Source organism: Tympanuchus pallidicinctus, unplaced genomic scaffold (assembly GCF_026119805.1).
Source record: "Tympanuchus pallidicinctus isolate F22 unplaced genomic scaffold, pur_lepc_1.0 scaffold16, whole genome shotgun sequence".
In the NCBI taxonomy this organism is placed as follows: Eukaryota; Metazoa; Chordata; class Aves; order Galliformes; family Phasianidae; genus Tympanuchus; species Tympanuchus pallidicinctus.
Window position 1 is genome coordinate 15,697,027 of NW_026294679.1, and position 22,137 is coordinate 15,719,163.

The 22,137-nt window shown below is 42.0% G+C and overlaps 1 protein-coding gene across 1 annotated transcript; it reads right to left on the reverse strand.

Moving 5' to 3' along the window:
• Positions 1 to 334: 334 nt before the first annotated feature.
• Positions 335 to 19,051, reverse strand: RPP30 (ribonuclease P/MRP subunit p30). The gene is made up of 11 exons (XM_052677378.1): positions 18,886 to 19,051; positions 18,086 to 18,141; positions 17,720 to 17,776; positions 16,929 to 17,003; positions 16,322 to 16,393; positions 11,112 to 11,201; positions 8,997 to 9,113; positions 5,461 to 5,490; positions 5,012 to 5,049; positions 3,774 to 3,853; positions 335 to 912 (listed from the first exon to the last, which is right to left on the reverse strand). Exons 1-11 carry the CDS (start codon positions 18,965 to 18,967, stop codon positions 806 to 808), a joined length of 804 nt encoding a protein of 267 aa, XP_052533338.1. The 5' UTR covers positions 18,968 to 19,051; the 3' UTR covers positions 335 to 805.
• Between the last annotated feature and the right edge of the window lie 3,086 nt (positions 19,052 to 22,137).

Consider the following 22,137-nt stretch of genomic DNA (forward strand, 5'->3'; position numbering starts at 1 on the left):
AAAACAACCTGGACATAAAAAAAAAGACATAACAGTAAAAGTTGTGTGACATGGAGACTGCTCAGGCCTAGGTGAGACAGCTGTTATGCTGCAACTGCACACCATGCTGAGCACACATTCAGGATAACCTTGGGCTCTTCCTGTCCGTGGCAAATGTCTCATGTTACTGTTCGGCTTTAAGTTGGGATGGTTTGATTCCAAAGGCAGAGAGAACCTTTGCGCTGTGTGTCTAACAGGTTGATTTAGTCACTGTTCCTCTGACACAAACTCAAGATTTCTCCTAGCAAGCAATAGATGCTAGGATTGTTATAGTTATTGATCACAAAACAGAAGAGAGAGCAGATAAAGTTTTTACTGCACAATTATTCTCTCAGGCCATTTAAGGTAAACTTTACTGACTCCTGGTTCTAAGGTTTAGTACAGAGACATGTTTTAAAACTTTAGTTACTATAAGAGTGAGACTTTACAGGCATGCCTTCTTGAAACCATTTTTAATTAAAAAAAAAAAGAAAAAAAAAAAAATGCAGTTGACACAATGTTTCTGTCTTAGGGATACTTTCTATTGTGCAAGTTCACTGATTCCAGAAGACCCAGGACAAGGTGGAGTGATTCCCTCCTGCCCTTGTCCAGAAGCCCAGCAATAGGATTCCCACAGAACTCCTCACTTAAACCAGAAAAATAATTATTCTTTAGGCTAAAAAAAAAAATAAAAAAATCAGTAAGTGAGGAACCAAGCCAGTCGGAAGGTGGAGGAAGACTCAGCCACTGAGTAAAGACTGTGCGGAGGCTCCTGTTGACAACTGGTTCAAGCTTGAGTCTTAGCCTTTTTGCAGGCTGGCACAGTTTCTTCCTCCTCAATTTTGTGAAGCTTCTTCACTGTGTACACTACCCCACAGGCACTCTTCCGAGTTTCTGGAATATACAAACAAAACTGAATTACCTCAAATAAACCTACACTAATGCACTTCATGCACACTCACTGCAATTCAGCATGTTTCCCAGCCAGCCACGCAGCACACACAGCAGGTAAGCAACCTGCATTGGCAGAACATAGGACACACTCAGGAAACTGAAGTGGGAAATATGAGGTTGGGTGCAGAAATAGAGCAAGAATGAGGGAGTCTGCTGGGACCTGGGGGGGAGAGAGGGTGGAGAGGACACGCTTGAAACTGAAGGAAAGCACGCTTTATTAGTTCTGTATCCACAGAAAGACACATTCTTGAACACATGTCAAAAAAGCATTTCAGTATTTCTGAGCAAAACAACATTCTCAAATAAAACAAATAAATATTCACATACTTCAGGGTTCTTAAAAAGGCTACACTGGCACAGCTATATTGGCAGAGGCTCACATATACAAACAAAGTAAGCAGCTTCATAGCATTCAAACAAACATATTTTATTTACAGAACTCTCGGCATTACCATATCGTGCTACTCTTGGTACTCCTCATATGTTTGCCAAACACCCAGTAAAACCAGTCCAACTTCAGAACCACTAGTATAAGGCTTCTCTGCAAACTGCAGATTTGAGGTAGACAAGGCTACTAACAAATACTCTTGCTAGCAAAGTGGCTTCGTACGAAACTTGCCAAAATATACTGACTTACTCTGGTCTACTATTTTTTGGGGCATGGGAAAATTACACCTGTTTTGTTTTTTTTTTTTTTTTTAACTTCATAGATAAGAAAAATGAAGGTCTTGAGAAATTCCACATAAACTGGAGAGAAGTATATGCAAGTTATTAGCAAGTCTACTGATGATACAAAGTTGGGAGGATTGGCTGACACGCCTGAAGGCTGTGCTGCCATTCAGCGAGACCTGGACAGGCTGGAGAGCTGGGCAGTAAGAAACCAGATGAGGTTCAACAAAAGCAAGTGTAGGGTCTTGCACCTAGGGAGGAATAATTGCATGCACCAGTACAGGCTGGGGGATGAGCTGCTGGAGAGGAGCTCTGCAGAGAGGGACCTGGGCGTCCTGGTGGACAACAGGTTGGCCATGAGCCAGCAGTGTGCCCTCGTGGCCAAAAAGGCCAATGGCATTCTGGGGTGCATTAAAAAGAGCGTGACCAGCAGGTCGAGGGAGGTGATCCTCCCCCTCTACTCTGCCCTGGTAAGGCCTCATCTGGAGTACTGTGTCCAGTTCTGGGCTCCCCAGTACAAAAAAGACAGGGACCTCTTGGAAAGTGTCCAGCGGAGGGCCACAAAAATGGTGAAGGGCCTGGAGCATCTCCCCTATGAAGAAAGGCTGAGGGAACTGGGTCTGTTTAGCCTTGAGAAAAGATGACTGAGAGGGGATGTAATCCAGGTTTATAAATATCTGAGGTGTGGGGGCCATAGTGGTGAGGCCCGTCTCTTTCCAGTGGTACGTGGAGACAGGACAAAGGGAAACGAAGCTGCAGCAGAGGAAGTTCCTCACGAATGTGCGCAAGAACTTCTTTACGGTGAGGGTGACGGAGCACTGGAACAGGCTGCCCAGGGGGGTTGTGGAGTCTCCTTCTCTGGAGATGTTCAAGACCTGCCTGGACGCCTACCTGTGCGACCTGCTGTAGGGAACCTGCTTTGGCAGGGGGGTTGGTCTCGATCTCTAGAGGTCCTTTCCAACCCCTACAATTCTGTGATTCTGTGAGAAATTCTTCCAACACACTGTCACTATGTAGATGAGTAGTGTAGCAGGCTGGATGACCCTGTTCATAGAAATGCACTCTTGAAGAGATCAAAGCTCCTCACTGTGAATTTACAGCACATTAAAACCGCAATTCTACTAAAATAACAGATACTAACCAAATTCTATCATGAGTTTGCAACTTAGAGCAACAGAAGTTGTTAAGAAGACTAGAACCTACCTATCCAACAAATTCTAGAAGCAGTAAAAATTAACAGCTAGATACAACTTGGTGACAAAATTAAATTGCTATTAGAATACACAGTAAAAATCTAGGAACACCAAGAACCAGCAAATAAGCATATGAAAGGGAGGTCAGAGAAGGTGAATGGAAGGGTCACAAAGCAAAGCGAGTGTCTACATTGATTGCTAGAACACAAACTGCTATCAGGACATATAATAAAATCTTCTAATTTCTGCAGGTGGCAAAAAGCTAAATTTCTACTTTCTTTAATATTAAAATGGACAAATATAGAAGAAAGCTACTGCAAACTTCCTCTGGTGAGTATAAGGAAGCAAGTTTTGTTTCACCAAAACTAAAAGACATGGTACACCACATGAAACATCTCCTCCTAAGCATCAGGCACATGGGACTTCAGATTTTGCATTAAGTTTGAAATGGTCCACACCAAAAAGTGAGCTAGTCTGAAGTAGACTACATAATGAAGTATCAGGGAAACACAGCAACAACTGCTTCTGTGGTCATGCTGCAAGAGGGCAAATGCAAGAAAATCTGGATGAATGTGTTTTGAAGTCAGTGACATAGTTTCTGCTGCTGTCACAGATAGGAGCATTCAATTCTTTCTGAAACAAACGGTATTTCCAAAATGCAGGAGAATGGGCAGATCTGTGTTATAGCTAAACAATTTGTGTCTTTTTAATGTGGTTAAGCAAGTACTCCAGTACAGACAGCACTACCAATTCAGCCAGTGATTTGCTAGCACAGAAATCATCTCTTGCTGCAGAAGTTCCTTTTCACGCACTGAACAAGGGAGGAAAGACCCCAAGTTGACTTGCTCTCTATGGTCTCAGACCTTTTGGAAAACATGCACTGACCTGAACTTATCTTAACAAAGGCAAGAATTAAGTTTGCACATGCTTTTCACTTACCTCCATGAAGCATAGTGGCTCTGCAGTTGGTGGACACAGCTGCCTTGGCTTCGCCTTCAGACAAGCCAAACAGCAAGCCTCTGTCAACTTTGTTCAGGATCAAAATTCACAGGAAGAAAAAAAAAGAACAAGGAAGACTGTATGACAGATTCGCTTACTCTACAAATAACTGGGAATTAGCAGCGCTGTAACTTGGAGTGACATTTTGTATAAGGTTACCCAGAGGCAGAGACCTGAGGCACCCAATTCTCTTGGCTACAGTTCGCCAGGAGCCCTCCTGGAAGGCTCCTGTCAATGCTGCTTTTTTCCAGACAAGCAGCTGTCATTTGAAAACAAAGGTCTGTCAACACAGGAATCTTTTTATTTAGAACGTAGAATCAAATAAAAAGGTACCCCTTGAAAAACTCAGCTTTGTGGGAAAGGGCACTGTCTAATACAAAAGCATTACAATGAAAAATTCCCAGCCACCTTGAATAGGGATGACACCAAACTAGGTATGTTAATTTGAGTTAAGCCTTACTGCTTTTTTTTAAAGAGGGAAGGAGATGTTACACATAAAATCCTTCCAGCCCGTAAACCCTCCCACATGGTTCTCACGACTCAGAGCGACTCAGAGCTCACATTGCCTTTGAGAGGCAATCTGGACACACACCTGGGGGCGGGGAGGAGGAAAAACATCTGAATTCCTGAAAGAAAGGGAGAAATGATGCTCCCTATCGAGAACACAGTCCTTTACTTGATTGTACATATGGAACTAAGGACTGAAAAATTAAGAATCAAAGTAACTAGTGCTAAGATAAGAGCCTTATTTTTCCTAAATAAAAACATGATTTTATGGCTTCTTCTGTCAAAGACTGAGTGCCTTTGAGATCAGAATTAATTTCTGGTTTAGTCCACAGTGCTCGCCGACTTCAAAGTTTTCTTATTCAAAGATTTATGATTATGGGTTTTTTACTCCTTTTCCCACTTACACTCAACACAAATATCAACACATCACAACACAGAATTCACCTGTAACCGTACTCAGAATCACTATTTACAGCAACAGATCATGTTGCTTCATGACCAAGAATCTGTGTAGCTCCTTCCACACCCACACTGCACTCTGTTTCATTGAATTAGACACCAACAAGCATCACCAGCTAAAGTTCAAGGAGAGCAATGGATGGAAAATCTCAAAACCAATTAAGTTCTGCATGTTACTATTAACTGCCATTTCTGACTTGGAAAAAGGATACAGATTAGCCACATCATAAGGACCTCGTAGTTCTAGAGGCTAGAAAAAAAAAACCAACAAAGAAGGTTGGAGGCTGGCAGAATGTGAGCACATAGGATAGAGCTGTTTGCAGAAGCAGCCATTCGGGAAGGGAAACATAAATGCTACATAATAGCAAGCTGCTGAAGATACACTACAACAGTCAGGAAAATACCACTATTTTGCAAAACAGAGTCCCTGACTGTGAAGAAAACTGTCACAGAAAATACCATATCGACAAAAGCAAAGCAAAACAAACAGATTAAAAAAAACCCCACACAATTCTTCAGTAAAACGGTTGATTAAAAACACACAAGGTTGAAATCTTAGAACTTAGTTATATATTAACATGTAAAAATTGTAATTTTAAGTATTTTGAGCTGAAAATAAATGCTTAAACTGTTTTCACTTGAAAAAAAATCTAGGACTTACTCTTTCAGCTGCACTAGATATAACGATGTTCTGCAAAACACAAGAGAATAAAAGAACAAACATTCATCTGTCAGACAGCATCAAGAAATGGAAAACTTACGAACAGCAAGGACTTCATGAGCATTTGCTAAGTCCAGGGTGACAACACAATTAACTGTGAGTGTCCAGTGCACTCAGATGAACAGAACTCCAGCCAGGTATTAGTTTGAAGAAACAAATAAGCCCAAGCTATCTCCCCAGTATCTACAGAGAGAGAGCCACAGGGACAAGTTGTTCTTTGTAGCTATAAACCTCAGCACAGAAAGGTCTGAGCTGAATGAGCACTGTTAGAGAGCTATGGCCAAGAAGTATCAATCTTAATGATGCTATTAAACAAGCATATCTCTTATAGGGAACTTTGAAGGGACTTGAAGGGAAACGAAGAAATGCAGAGCTGTGTACACTGTGTTAAGTACTACTGCCTTTGGTGACAGTAGCTGAAAGAGACAGGGAGCCACGTGAGAGCAGTCAGGCACAGGGTGGATGCTGAGCATTATACTAAGGAAGGCATGGATGAACTTGGAAGAGAATCCCAGGATCCCTCAGATGCAGCTTACAAACCACAGCTCTAGGCACCCTGACTCTCCCAAATTTTCAACCTACTCTGTGCATTGCAGTAAAACCCAACCCTATCATATTAGCTTAATCAAACTCACGCTGATGGAGGAAACCAGTCTGCAGTCAGGTAAAGGCAGCCAATTCACACCATACATCAAGTTTCCTCAAACCTCCATCCCCATGAAAAGCACCAGGCAGAAAGACACCCTCCTCCCTTCACTGCCAAATGTTTTCTACACAACAGGTACATGACTGCTCAGGGGCTGGCAGATAGCACAGCTCAGCTGCCAGTGCTCTTCTAATGTTAAGCCACTAAGGATGCTCACTCAAGGGAAGATTGTTTAGTGCAGGCAGAAAACTGCAGCAGAAAAAAGATTCCACACACTTAAAAAAATATATATAAATATATATATATATAATATTATATATATATTATATATATATAAAATAAAAGCTTTGGGGATTCCTGCTTGAGTGGGCAACAGTGAAATTGGTACTGAGGCAGTACCTCTCTGATGTCAGTACCACCAACACACCACACCACCTCCAGTTACATGGTAGGGCTTATGATCCCTTTCCAAAGTACTGCTCACTCGTCCCACTGTCCCCCCAGCAAAGAGCAGGGCAGATGTTGGAAGAAAATGCTCTGTACACAGCTAGAACACAAACCATGAAAGAGCTGTTTGTATGGAAATGACTGCACTGTGCACACTGTGCCCAAGGTTTCCTCATGTGTCAAGAAGGAAAAGGAGGGGCTGAGAACTCTGCACAAGCATAAGGAAAGCCAGAAGCAGAAGCAATTCATACATCAAAGTGACTTAACAGCACAGAGCCTAGTTTGTTTCCTTCTGTGTAGTTCATCTTTAAAGTGACTGTACTACAGACCTCAAGGGTGCTTTTGAGCTTCATTGGTGCTGACTGTGAGAGTTCACTGTGAAAATGTCTGAGCTGTAAAAACCAATTCCTGTCTTCTCAACTCAGAAAAGCTCCCAGAGCAGCTATGCCATCTTGAACCCATCCTTGCAGGACCATGGTTCACTGCTGTGTACTGGAGACATGTCCTGGCTGATTCAAAGCTAACTGACTTCTAGTTAGAGGATGGGTAAGAAGGGAGGAGACAAACAGACAAGAAAAGTACAGCTAGCAAACAGAGGAGAAGCAGGCAAAGGCAAATCCAAGGCAAGGGCTAAGGGAAAAACTCAAAGGCAAACCATCATCTCCTCAGGTAAAAGAGAAAGCAGCTCTTCAGCACACTGCTCTGGGTGCAGTACGTAACGCTGCTACCAAAACACAGAATGTGAAGGACTGTGGCTACATACACCTTCTGTCTGACAAGGCAAGCAGGTCCCTCCCACATTCCCTGCACATTTTCAAATATTCTAAGGACTCTGCTGAAGGTCAGCTCCTTGGCCACTAAGTTTCCAGAAGTTTCTCCGTGCTACTATAACAGGAAAAACAAATAGATCCAAAAGCTGCTACAAACTCAGCACCTTTAAAAAAAGTGTACAAAAAGCTGTACAAAAGGTGACTGATGTGCAAAGTGCCAATGAAAGCAGCCCATGGAACAACCTCACTACATCTTGGTAAAAAGCGCCTTTATATAACTGATAGAGAAACTGCCAGTAAGCACTAATAGCTTTCTCTGCTGGCACACAAGGTAACAAGCCCAGAAACAAAAAATATAGGCAAGAAACAATGACAAACTAGTAATCCATTTCTAGCTTTTCCAATGGCTTACAACAAATCATGGCATCCAGCGTCAGACAGTTTACCTCCCACACACAAATGGTGTATTAAATAGACACATGCAGAAAGAAAAGGCTCTTGTACACAGACCAAACTCTCACTCTGTGATGCTAACTCGTGCAATACAAATAAGCAACTGAGTGAGAAATGTTCAGCTGCATATAGGAAAGAGGAGAGCTGGCAAGGAGGTGTCCAACATGTCTCTGCGTGCACGTGCCTTTTGTTTAAGTCAGTATTTTGTGTGACTAACCTCCAGAGATGAGCTTCTCAGGAAAGATCATGTTAAGTGCTCATTTTTTCTGTACTCATCTGTTTAGAGACTCCCATCCTACAAGACAGGTAACCACTCCTATGGGGAACTGCAATAATGACAATTCTGCTTTTAATTGGCCTCCCAAGCTCTATATCCTACTTCAGGTTGCATCTGCAGGGTAACACCAGTTTAGGCTTCTCTAGACTAGCTAAGTACAGCAAAAGTCCTTCCTAGTAAGAATGATGGGAGCTACAATCTCTTTTAACTCCGATACGTACTACTATACGCTTCCCTTTTAAAAGCAAGCAACCTGAGAGGATCGACATAGCAGAGAGCTTAGCTTGGTGGCCTGAGAGGAGGCGAGGCATGAAAGCAATGGAGTACTGGCATCTCAGCTGCAAGGATTACTTCTTCCCTTGGTTTCAGTAGCAGGGAAGAATGCAGTTGATCTGATTTCAGCAAAACCTTGGCTTGGAGCCAGCAAGCTGTTGGATCTGTTCTCTACAGTGGGGATTTCCTAACAGTTAAACAAACAGGATTTCTACCTTTTTTTTTTTCTCCCCCATGTTCAAGGTATGTTTTCAAAAAAGTGCTTTTGGTGAATCAGACCTTTGAAGTGGGGGATTTTAAAGAGATGCATGGATTTCAGTTCTAGTGCAAACTTTTTTCCTTTTGTTCTGGGTATTACATACCAAAACAACAGATAGGTTATTCTGAAAAGAAGAACCAAGCAGTTTGACAGCTTAAGAGGACAGCATACAGAGGTGCATGGCTGGAAGTATCTGGAGCCAAAATAATCACGTTCTTGTATCAGTAGGCAAAGATTCAGTCACAGCTTCATAAACCCTGTCATCAATACTCATTTAAAATGGCTCAGTCTCTACAACTCCAGGAGAATTTGAACCAAATTAATTAGCTTGCTTTCACTTTGAGAGCTTACCTTTCCTTTGCAGATCTGCATCAGGCTGATCGCATTTGAAATTGTGTATCTTCTCATTGTGGAGTCTTTGATGGCAGGTGTGTAAAGAAGTTCAAAGTAAATGCCTCGATCTATTGCCTTCACATGAAAGGAAGTGAACAAAAATCAAAAGGAGAGAAGCAGAACAATCTAACAACCACTGACTATTATTGATGCAATTTATTCACAGTTTAACTGTGTTATGAAAAAAAATGGAGATACTGTTCCAGCATCATATGAAATGCAGGGGGAAAAAATTTCACTGTACACCAGTTGTGTTTCTTGGGAGGACAGAAAGATGAGGTTTAATGAGCAAAGAAATGACACCTACTTAATAGTTGTAATTGGCTTTCCACTGTCTCAGAGAGGATGAAGCAAGTAACTACTGCTGATCATAAACTGCTGATCCCAGAAACTTCCAGGACCCTCCTCCTCCTGCTCCACTGCTGGCGATAAGCAATAACATTGCTTTCCACAGCAACCACATCTTGCAGATGAGGAATTCATCTTTGCACGAATGTAGCAGTGAGGTCCTGTCTCTTCTATCTCACAGCACTGTGTTGCTGTTTGTGATCATTTCAAAGAACAGCAGGTCGCAGTAAAGTTTCCAAATAGCAGAACTTAGTGTATATTCAGTTGCTCTAACATTCTTTGCCATCTGTGGAAGTACCTCACCAAAGCCTTGTATTCTTGTTTTCTCAAACATACAGAGAAAGGTTGAACAACTTCCTGTAGGATACACAGTGGTAAAGACAATTCCAAGCTAGGAGTTCCTCATTCCTTGGTGTATAATACATTTGCGCAAAATGCTACTTTGTGCTTCCACTCACATTATAAAACACTACAATGCTAATGCAGTAAGAGAGTCCAGTAACTGAATACAGATGGAATTAACCCAGCCATAACAGCTGCATGGAAGCTGAGTAGAAGCTATGTACATTTTAAATGTTTTACACAGAGCTAGTCCAACATCTGCAAACAAGACAACTGTATTTATCAAAACCAAAACGGGTAATGGCAATACACCAGTTTCAAGGTAAGGATACTTTTAACCTCATGCCTGCTCCTCCAGCTGGCAGCTAGTCTGCCTGCCTGGCATCAAAACAACCAAACCTCACTGCCTGAGGATGCACAGAACCAGTCTGAGAGACTGCCTTGAAGCTCGGAGTGCAGAAGATGAGAAACAGCTTGTGAGGGAAGTATCTCCTCACCTGGGTCAACTCCTAGAGTTTCAAGCAGTGAGGGTACTTTCAGACAACATTTTATACAAGATTTTTATTCCAAATGGAATACTGAATTTTAAGTCTGTGGTAAATTCCAAATAGCTACTTTCGTTCTGTTTCAGGGTTGATTCTGGTTTTTCTAGGTCGAAGTTTCTGTAAAAGACAGAAGCAGGATTTCTAGCCAGTTCCAGCTTTAAATCCTAAAGCACTAAGGACAACAGCCAAAAACGTCCAAGCAGAACAAACCTTGACATAAACTTAAAAGAAAATACTGGTTCAAGTAACCACGTGTTCAGATTAAATTTTCTGCCAAATCACCTACAGTAGACAATTAATAAAATACTTAATACATACAGATAGTTAGTTTGAGTCCCACAGCAGATATTGAGCAATCCCACATTTAGTTTACTTCCCAAGACATTCCTTTGATTAAGTAGGGTTTCAATACATCACCTTCCGAATATCTAACACAACATCCTTCTCCCAAATCAATACTGTCATTCACATTCTCCCATCTTTCAAATTACAAGACTATTTACAGCTGTACAATCCCTTCTGGTCTGGGAGGCAGCTCTGTCAGCAATCACACTACATCTCACTGGCACAGCAATAGTCATAAGGTTCTGCTTCCACTCCTTGGAAACATCTTTTCTGTCTTCAGAAGCAGAGGACAGAAAGGAAAAAGAACGAACGCACATCAATGCGTATTAAATGCTGCAAGTGGAGGCCTTGAAGTGAAGGACATCTAAAACAATACATTATGCAAGAAAATAAAAAGAACCACTTGAATGGGAATGGTGAAAAGGAAACTATAGGAACTTCAATTCAGACTGACATTTAATAGAAAAAAAAAACAATACAGGTGTCAATTTACCATATTTACAGGAGGCCTTCGGAAGTAAAACGGAAGCTTCTCTGTTACATTTATACAGACTAGATCCACATCAAGAGTTGTGCAAGCAATCTAGAGCAAAGAAACAGGAACAGATTATTAGATGTGCCATTACATAATGCAAGAAATGTCTCTCCAGAGGCAGTTCAATTTTGAAATGAAGTACAACACCTTGTAGGTGTGCCAATAGAACAGCAGTGCTCAAAGTGCACAGCCAGAGCACATGAGGCTAAAAATCCTGGCCCTTTTCTCACAGAACAGCCTTTCCAATAAAATAATGACCAACTCAAAGGCAAAACTTACTCTTTATTCTTATCTGACATGGGACATACAGAAGCAGTGCTGTTTTTTGGTAAGAGAGCTCACAGCTAATAAAGGACCCATCATTCTCTAATCCCATCATTCGTCCAGTGTTGCAGCTCTTTAAGTACTTTTACCAGCAGCAACCAAGAAAAGACTGAAACAGGAGAAGAATTTTAGAAGCGATGAGTTATACCACATGCCCAGTACTGGGTCCATGACATGGTACCTCACTTTCCTGTCTGGATAAGAAAGACAACTTTCTGAAAACCAAGGCTTTGGAGATGTCTCAAGATCGTACCTGAGCTCATGGTTTAAATACCTGGCTTTGAGCTCACACCACAAATCACATCCTGTATTAATAGAGAAGGAATGAACAAAGGGTGGAAAATCTCCACACTGACACGTATAGAAAATTAAATGGACATAAAAACTAGCTCTTGATTTACATATAATCTTATGCACACAGGACTTGTAGAAATTATATAAGTCTACCCTGTAAAGATGATTACACAGGACCAGATTAACACCTGTAAGCACTGTTGTAACAAAGAATATAAAGCATGTTGAACATGCTCAAAAGGAATTTCCAATATATAGAGGAACTCTCCACACTCAGAAACTTGCCATCCACTGCTTCAATTACATCTGGGCCAGGTTCCAGCCCTTCCTCCCTCCTTGCACCAGCATGAAAGCAGTGGGGCTGCAGGACTGTGACATTCCAATCTAGCACAGGGCTCTGCAAACTCATCTTTCAATGGTCTGTTCGCATGAAATCTGCACAGACATGAGAGCAGAGACCTAGCTTTACGACTGTTTCCTACCTTCGCTGTTGATAGCTGTTCCATCAAACTGAACTTCATCTTCAAGCCCTAACTTTACTAACTCTCTTAGGCAGAATACAAGTTGAATATACTACAAACACAAATCTGAAATGCAAGTTTAGCCCCACAATAGCCAATTTTAATCTTATCCTTACGTGTAGTACAAACTACCACTTAAACAGAGGTGATTAACAGGAACTCGCTCAAAGCAAATAGCTCTGAATCATATCCTAGAAAACACGCCAGTGAGACCATAGAAAATTCAGGGAGAGAGAAATCCAAGAAAAATGGAGAGCAAGAATACACACTAGAAGCAGGCAAGCTGCCCTGTGTGATGAGAAAACGAGCCCTCCTAATCAGTTCCAGAAACAGTGGAAAACACTTTTCCATTTTGAAAATTATGTGCAATGGAAAAGGAAGTGACCCAAATGCCAGGATATCTACAGGATTCCAGGGACAAGAAGAACTCAGAAAACATCACTGAGAAAAAAATAATAATTAAGAGTCACAATTTCACATAAAGAGGAATTTCTGAACTGCACAAAAAGTTGCAGAGGAGATTTCTCTAAACATCCTAAATTCAGCCCAGATTTGGCTCCCGGACAAGTCACACATGCAGGCAGGTTAAGGTTATCCAGCCTCCTAAAAGGATCTGAACAAAAACTTCATCCAGAAAATGCTATACAGCAGTTGGACAGCCCAGCACCTGCCTGGCCTCACCACAGGCAAGAGCTCCATCTGCTGGGAAACAACAGCCAACCAGACATAAACTCACCGGGGCTTGGATGGCCTGAAGACAGACAGGTTTGCTTTTGCAAACATTTTACAAATAAACTCTGAAATTTGGCTTTGCAGTATATCCTCAGACTTACATAAGCAAGATTTTGTAGATACTGGTGAATTACTAATTTCCTACAAACAATAGGCAGAACTAATATTCTAAAGATTTGTTTCATTCATATTTTCTTTCTAAAAGCAACAGGCCAGAGCTAAATAACAGCACAGAGCAGGCATCCCAGCTGCAGCCAAAAACAATTCTCCTTGGGAATCTTAAATAAAGAGCATGTCCTACAGTTATCTCGGCAAACACAACTTCCTCGTAGCCCCAAGGATACAAATTATTTGTAGAATTTGAGCACATTTTTCAGCACTGCCTGCCTATTACTGCCTGTCTCAGTAATAGGAAAGATTATTTTACTTGTGAGAAGCAGGAACTGACTATTTTTAGGCTGTGCTAAAACTAAAGCCCATCTACAATGGTCACATATGTCTTCTATAAGCACATGAAAAATCCTGTCCTACAGAGAACAAACTAAGTGCCAAATTGTTGGTGAGAAAGATGATGCTACTGAGGCAATACAGTTACCAACAGCCAATTTTAAAATACAATTTGTGGTGCAAGATTCAGCCTAGGCAGCTTTATCCTGCAGAGTGCAAGATTCAAGTCATTAGGAGTCAGACATGCATACTGAGATTCCAAGTGCTTGATGTTCCCCACTGATAACTCTACAAAACTCTCCATACTTACTTAGAAATCTTAAATCTTTAAATGAAATACAAACATACAAATCTGCTCTGTACGTGAACGCGTAAGGAAGATGCCTTTCACCTCATGCTGTTTGTAAGAAACACATCTGGCTTCCTCCCCAGGTCAAGAGAGTTTTGAGCACGACAGAAATTAAGATGGTCTCATTACAATCCTGTCTTCTTCCTATTATGCTGTTAGTATCTGTGAGAGTGCCAGCTTGAAGCTGCACTGGGCCTGCTCAGAGTACAGCCATCCTCACAGAGCAGCAAAGCTCAGAGCAGCAAAGCAGATCTGCCTGCAAAATAACTTGGTAAAATCTGCATAACTTTGCAATCAAAGGTGTGTTCTTCCAACCAAACAGCCATGGAGCTAAGAAAGAACCTGCACAAGCAGAGCAGAAAGGAACCTGAAGAAATGTGTGGCTGAGGGCAGGCATTATGTCAGCTTCAAAGTTGTTGCAGCTGAATGTCCAGCTCACGGATGTCTGAAAACAAAAGACAACCATCTTTACATGACAAGCTCCTGCCCTTCCTCCAAAGTCTTACAATGAGCTACTGCTGGCTATCTTTAAGTAGCTTCAGGTACTTGTTTGAACACACAATAAATTGAGTGAACTCATTTGAGAAATGAGATCAATGAGAATCTTCTCCCTGCCCTTCTCTACCATGTCATTAAGTATGAGCAATCATAAAATTGTTTGGGTTGACCTTAAAGGTTACCTAGTCTAACTCCCCTGCAATGAACAGGGACACCTACAGCTCAGTTACATTGCCCAGAGCCCCATCCAGCCTGACCTTCTTTGAATGTCTCCTCTTGAGCCTTCCCTTCTCCAAACTGAACAGCCCCAGCTCTCTCTCTGTTCCATTTCTTGGACCATTTTTGTAGCCCTCCTCTGGATGCACTCAAACAGGTCCACACCTCTCCTGTACTAAGAATTCCACATGTGGACACAGTCCAGGTGAAGTCTCACCATTGCAGAGCAGAGGGGCAGTATCACCTCCTAACCCTGCCAGCCACTCTTCTTTTGATGCAGCTCAGGATACGGTTGGCTTTCTGGGCTGTAGGGCACACTACTATCCAGATTGCCATCCGTCAGATCCCTCAGGTCATTTTTGGCAGAGCTGTGTTCCATCCTTACATTCCCCAGCTTGTACTGACAGTGGAGGTTGCCATGACCATGCACTTGGATTTGCTAAACTTCATGAGGTTCACCCAGGCCCAGTGCTCAGTCTGTCTAGGTCTTTCTGCACGGCATCTAAGGCCTTAATGAAGTCCAGACAAATAACAGCAGTGGCTCTTCCCTCATTCACTGAGGCACTTACATCACCATAAAAAACAACAAGGTTGGTCAAGCAAGATCTGCCCCTGGTGAAGGCGTGCTGGTTATCCCATATTACCTCTCCTCCTGTATGTGCCTTACCATAGCTTCCAGAAGGATCTGCTGCACGACCTTCTCAGCACACAGGTGAGGCTGACAGGTCAGTAGCTCCCTGGGTCATTCTTTTTACCCCTCTAAAAAATGGGTGTGACACTGCCTTTTTCCAGTCACATGGGAACTTCACCTGACTGCCACAACTTTTTCAAATATCTTTGAGAGTGGCTTGGTGACTACACCAGCCAATTACCTCTGGACTCTTGGGTGCATCTGGAATAAATCACAATAATTTTATGCTGCTAACAGAGCACAAAAGAAGATGATAGAGAGAAGTGAAAAGTCTTTTAGAAGTCTTTTGATTCTTGCACATCCTCAGCAGTCCAAAGTCTTGCAAGAGAAAAAGAAAATCAATCAGAAATGAGTTTCGTTAAGTTGTCAATGTTACAATTAATGCTTAAGTTCTTCTGCTTCTTTAAAAGTTCACCTCCTGTTATAGCCTCTTGCCCTATACTTCTCAAGTTTTCAAAAAGGAGAGGAAATAATTAAAAAAAAAAAATAAAAATCAGAACAATATAGTTTTAATGTTTCAAAAATAGGCATTCATCAGAACCAGAAAGTAGCTTTAGCCTAACTGAAAACCAAACTCAGCTCCCTGACCACCTCACTGTAAAGTAAACACTGGTGTTCCTCCAAAGAGATTCCCGTTTGTAGTTGGTATCCCAGTGCCTTTTTCAAATTGCACATCTGCTTTCTGCCTGCCAAGGGCAATACAGACAGATCACCTCTACCAACTCTTCCAATTCACCCTTAATGATATGACTTAGGAGCTTGCAGTAGGTCAGATGTGTCACTGTCTTGATTTTTTTTTTTTTTTTTTCCCTTTTGCAAGGAAAGCATTTTGACATGAAATTGACCTGAACATCTGAAAGCAAGTCAAACATCTGCGAGTGATCTGATTAGGACCAACTACTCACATCAAGGCCCTCCTGGGATTTCTCCCAGTCTTTCAGTCTGTGCACTAACCAGGGAACCTACGTTGTTTAATTAGCTCCATGACATGGCTACATAAAACAGAAAACAAAATCAAAACAAAGAATGCACTCAAGCTACTCCAAGACACTGATTGTTAGTGCCAGTTCTATAACAACTTACAGATAGTACTTACATGGAACAATTTCTCGGTCTTTGGAAATACAGCTATGATGTCATACAATCTTATATTTGTAGATGTAGACCTCTACAAAAGGAGGAAATGATTACTACCTTGACATCTGGCAGGTGACATATGTATACACAATAATAAAGAGAAAATCCCCTCACCATTTTCAAGCACTAAAACAAAGCCAATAATTTAATTAAATAGTAGGTCTTTACCATGACCAATTCCCTGAAGTCATTTCGAGGCCTGGCCCATCCACTTACACATACCTTTTGCCCCAAGCACAGTCCCACAAACAGACACAGAGCTCACTCTTGGTATTCTAGTGTACATATAGAAGTCCAGAATTCAATTAAAAGAATAAAGGAACAGAACTGCTACCCCATACTACCAAGTAATCAGCACAGTCACATCCAGTTTCATAAACCCGCACCCCCTCATGATGCTTCAGATTCTAGAGATCTGATCTGAGAAATCAGTACTGAGTATCCTATGAAATCCATTAAATCCTTCCCTACACAATTAAGTGACATTCTTTCATTGAGAAAAGGAAATTAAAAAAAAATAACAATAATAATTAAAAAGGAAAAACAAATACACTGAAGGTACTTACCAAGAGATTACAGTGGGAAGGATCAGAAACAACAAGTGTCAGCCGGGTTAAGACTTTAAGTCTTTTAGATGTCCCCTATGATGGAAAAATAATACAAGATTTAAAAAGCTCCAAAGCAAAACTTCATGGCAACTTTCACCCCCTCTACTATAAAAAGAAAGTTGTGTCTTGCACCAATTCTTGCCTATAAGTCTGTAGTTATGCTTCCCTAATATAAAAAAAACCACACATATTCTTTATATTGATCTGTTGGGTATTGTATCTGCCCTTCAGAAAGAAAGGCTCATTGTGTTTCTCTGAGGAATAGATCAATCTAAAGGAGAAAAATTGAAAGAAGGAAAAAAAACTCAAAAAAACCCATCATATGGAAAATATGAGTGTGCTCTATTAATACCACTCTGGTTTTCCAAAGAGGCCATGACTGGAAGCAAAAGCATCTCCTTAATTAACATACATCAGAATTGGTTCACTACATCCAAATCTTGTTCATCAAATCCAGGAAGTAATTTCCAAACCTCAGGCTCAAATTCAGACAATTATACTGCAATTATTCAACTACAACATTATTCAGAATTCATAAACAGCAATTTTAAAGAATAATTTTTGAAATAAAGCCTCCTCCAACATGAGCGTTAACATTCTTCCAATGCTTGGAGTTTGAAGAAACAAGCAGTGGACAAATTTCTCATATATTTTTTTGAACAGACGATGAAAAAAATATCACGTGTAACACACAAAGGAAAAAATGCAACTCTGTAAAACAACTCATAGCTGGAACACAATAAACACACCTGCACAATAGGCAAAGATGGAAACAGCTCTGATGGAGATACCGGCTTGGCTATTTCCTTAAAAGAAAACAAAACCAAGTTATCCAAAATATAATGGGATATTTAGAATGCACACAGAAATTGTGTTCCAACTCCAAAAATAAGTTTGCCATGCTAACAAAAGTATTTCCTAGAGACAATTCACAGACCGTACTAAAAATTAACTCCAGGGCAGTAATACAAACTTGTAAAAATCGGAGTTCCATTATAAATATAAATACAAATACACTTCATTTAAGTGAGTATGTAAAAACAAAGGGGGGAGGAGCAGCACACAGATTTATGAGAGCAAATCCATCACCAACAACAAAGCAGAACTGAAATTACCTGTTTCTTTTCTTTAAAATCGACGGTGTGATTAAGAGCAACTGCAGAATATCCCACTAAAGAAATGAACACATTGTGAGCCTGCTTTGTTCAGCAAGTAATGGAAAGAGACAAGCAGAAAACTGTCACATGCTCGTTATTTAAATATCTCAAAATTAATAACAATGTGCACATTTACCTTTCACAGCGAACTTTTCTGAACGTTAACTCACCAAAGATGTGTCTTAAGGGTACAAATTTCTTTTAACACAACCCAGCCTTGACAACGCATCCTCACTGACTGACAGTGACGGGGGCAGGGACTGCACGGCCAGTGCTAGGGCACACGGAGATCCACAACTACCTAATGGGAGCGGCTGGGCAGGCTGAGGTGTGGTTGGGAGCCTGGTGGGCAGTGGGGTAAGCGAAGGGGTGCCAGGTTCTGGCTCTGCATCGATGCTAAGGCTGAGCCTTGCAGCAGCAGCAGACTGAAAGGTGCTTTACGAGGGAAGACGTGACCACGTCCTGTCCGTGGTGGACAGGTCTAGAGGAAGCCATGAAACCTGTGCTGAAGATCAGCAACCCTGGAACAAGTTCTCTGCAGAGACTGGAGAGTAACCGGAGATGTTAAAAGCGCCGTTCAGGCACGGCACAGACCCTGTGCCCTACGAGGGGCAGAGCAGGATCGGTGCACGGAGCTTCCGCCCCATCCAGCCCCGTTTCTCCAGCCTTCACGCCGCTGCCGCAGCCCTCAGCTAGAATCTCCCAGCACAGCCCGCCCCGGCCTCAACAACACATCCCGACTCCCAGCCCCGACTCACGATGCGCTGCGGTCTCCAGCAGGCTCTGCACGGCCTTCCTGTCCGCGCCCTGCGGCACGTTCAGATCGGCGAAGCCGGCCATACTGCGCAGCGCGTGGCGGAACGAAGACTACGGGCGCAGCCGGCACCGCCCCCGGCAGCCTGGAGCAACCTGGGGCTTGTAGTCCTGCTGAGGGCAGCAGGATGGGCCTCGGCCAGGAAGGCGGGGCTCTGGACGACGGGGGGTGTGAGCTTTCCGGAGCTCCTGAACGCGTCCGTGAAGGCTGCGCTGGGGGCGGAGCAGGCGGGCGCTCGGGGTGCGCGTGCTGCCCAGCAGGGGGAGCCGCGCTTCTGCTCCTCTACCGGCCGGATCGCCTCCTTCCGAGCGCTGCTCCTGCGTGCCGGGAGAGGAGCCGTTCCTAGTTATGGCCGTAATGCAGAAGCGCTGAACAGTTCCAGTGGACTGCAACTCACATACGCTTTGACTCTGTAGCACTGTTGCAAAACTCACTTATTTTATTGCTGCTGATCAGTATGGAATATGTGAAATACAGGTGGTAATGACTTCCTTTCGTTGTTGTTTGGGACAGGCTGAAAACTTTATAAGCTCCCTTTAACCACTGGAAGGCTGCAATGAGATCTCCCTGAAGCCTTCTCTTCTCCAGACTGAACAAGCCTATCTCCAGAGAAGTGCTCCAGCTCTCTGAGCACCTTCATGGCCATCCTTCTGACCCACTCCAATAGCTCCACATCATTCCTGTGCTGGGGGCCCAGGCTTGGACACAGTGCTCTAAATGGGGCCTCACAAAGGTAGGGCAGAGGGGAACAATCACCTCCCTCTCCCTGCTGCCACCCCTCTTTCAATGCAGCCCAGGATACAGTTGGCCTATGGGCTGCAAGCGCACACTGCTAGCTCCTATCCAAATTTTTGTCCATCAAGACTCCAAGTCTTCCTCTGCAAGGCTGCTCTCACTGAGTTTTTCTCCCAGTCTGAATGTCTGGTGTTGCCCCAACTCAAATACAACACTTAGAATTTGGCCATGTTGAACCTCACTAGGTTTTTGTGGGCCCACTTTTCAAGCCTGTCCAGATCTCTCTGGAAGGTGTCCCTTCCTTCTATGTTTTGGCAAAGGAGTTCTGCTTTGGCCTACTTGTGCCCATAACATGTTTCCTATTGGAACAGCCAGAGCTGCTTCTCTGCCATTTATCTGAACACACAGCCCAAATTGTCTTCTCAAGGCTCTTCTGTTAAGTGTGTGAACATTCAGAGAGATCTCAAAGCATTATTTGAAGTTTTCTTTGACAGTGTATGATGGAACTTGATTTAATTTGTCTAAATAAATGCAAGAAGAAATCCATAAACATGTATCAATTATTTTGTGAATGGCCCTATTGGACTAATGTTCAGAGACATTAAACAAGATTAAGCAGCATTTGTGTCTGGCAACAGACAAGCAAAACAAACCATTCCTCGAGGCACTTAAAATGGAGAGCACTTAAACATCAATTCAGAACTCTCTGTGATGGCCTTTCCAGCACCACATATCATCAATTACTTATGCACATCAGTGTGCAACCTTATTTCCTCCATCAGCTACTTGGATGTTAACATTTTTGTTTAGACCAGCCCCAGCGATCTACTTAAAACATAGCTGTGGTCCTCACTGTCAGTCACAAACTTCAAACATGCTTTGTTTCACCTGTCCTGAAGTCCTCCTAATGCAGCCAATTTTTCTCCCCCTTGTCTATGTTTTTCACACCATGTTTAAATTGTAAGGAAGACCTTTTCAAGTCTGATGAAGTGATATTCTTCTAATGTGCCTCCAGTGGGCAGCCCAGGGTAGCAGCTGTCATATATATATATATATAGTATAATATATATTGTATATATATGTGTTTCTTTGGCTTTAGTTCTGCATTTAGCATTTTAGGTAGCTAAAGATGTTTGGCACCACCTATCTCAGCAACTCAATAGCTTGAATCTCAGGGTCACTTTAATCATAACCTTCACAGTTTCCTTCATAAAGTTGCAGGCAGAAGTTTCAGGGATGAGAACTGTTTTTCAGAGTGATCAAGAATTTCTAGAATAAATTTCATTCTAATTGTTTTTTTTCTTTTCAGCTGACAGCTTGCTGTTCATATTTGCTGGTTCCAAAAAAGGAAGACATCACTTCACATTTATTTTCCTTGCACAGGTGCGAGTATTTATTTTGACAATGATAAGAAATGCCAGATATGTGAATGGTTACCTCTCTATTTCACCGCCACAGAGTGGGGATGATTTATTTTCACAAAAGTAAGAAAAGACAGAAAAGAAACTGCAGCTGCAACATCTTTGCTAGAAGTTGGACAGGAGTGTTATTTGTTAACTACATGCTGGGAATAAAAATCAAGGTTCCAATAATATTTGTCCATGGAATTTTAACCAGCCTGATAAAATATTCTAAATATTTTGACAATGTATTTCCCCAAGGTAGAAGAAATGTGTATCTATACTTTATTTATTATTCCCAGCATCAGGTCTTCACCAGACTTATATTGGTTTCCAGGAACAGGAGATGAAAAGGAAAGAAAAAAATATATAACAGGCAAATGAAAATGACAGTTTATGAAGACAGACTGGATCAGGCAAGGAAGGACAACAGGGGAGATGATAAAAAAAGAAGGGAAAATAGCAAGAAGAAAAGCCCTCTTTATTACATTTCATACTCATGTTGTGGGATGAAAAGGATCCAGAATTAAATTGCTTAAGAAGGAAAATGTAGCAACACCTTTAAGATTTTATGTTAAGATGAGCACAGATCTTGTTTTCCAGATATAGCTGTGTGGGGGAGTCACTAAGCTGGGCTGCTCCTGAAGTTCTGCATGCTGCAGTCCTGGACCCACTTCAGGCAGCAGGCCATGAACTAGCAAGACCTGCTGTTCCAATGGACTCTGTGAGCAGCACACCCTCAGCAGAGGGGTGAAGCATGCAGAATGTAGGGTGAGTTCTTTCGTCACAGGCACCTTCATAGAAACAGACTGGACTCACCAAATCAACATGTGCTGGTGACATTTTATTTCCTGTATTTCCTCCAAACATGTCTATCTTACCTTAACAACACGGAAGCAAATAATTGATATAAATACCTACTGTTGTATTTTATGCTCTGTATGAGTCTTAAATTCCGAAGATGTTCTGTGGCTTTTTAATATATTTCCCTCCTCTGGTGGAGAAAAAAATATATATATATATATTTTTTGAGGGAAAAGAAATTTTTAAAAAAGCTTTTA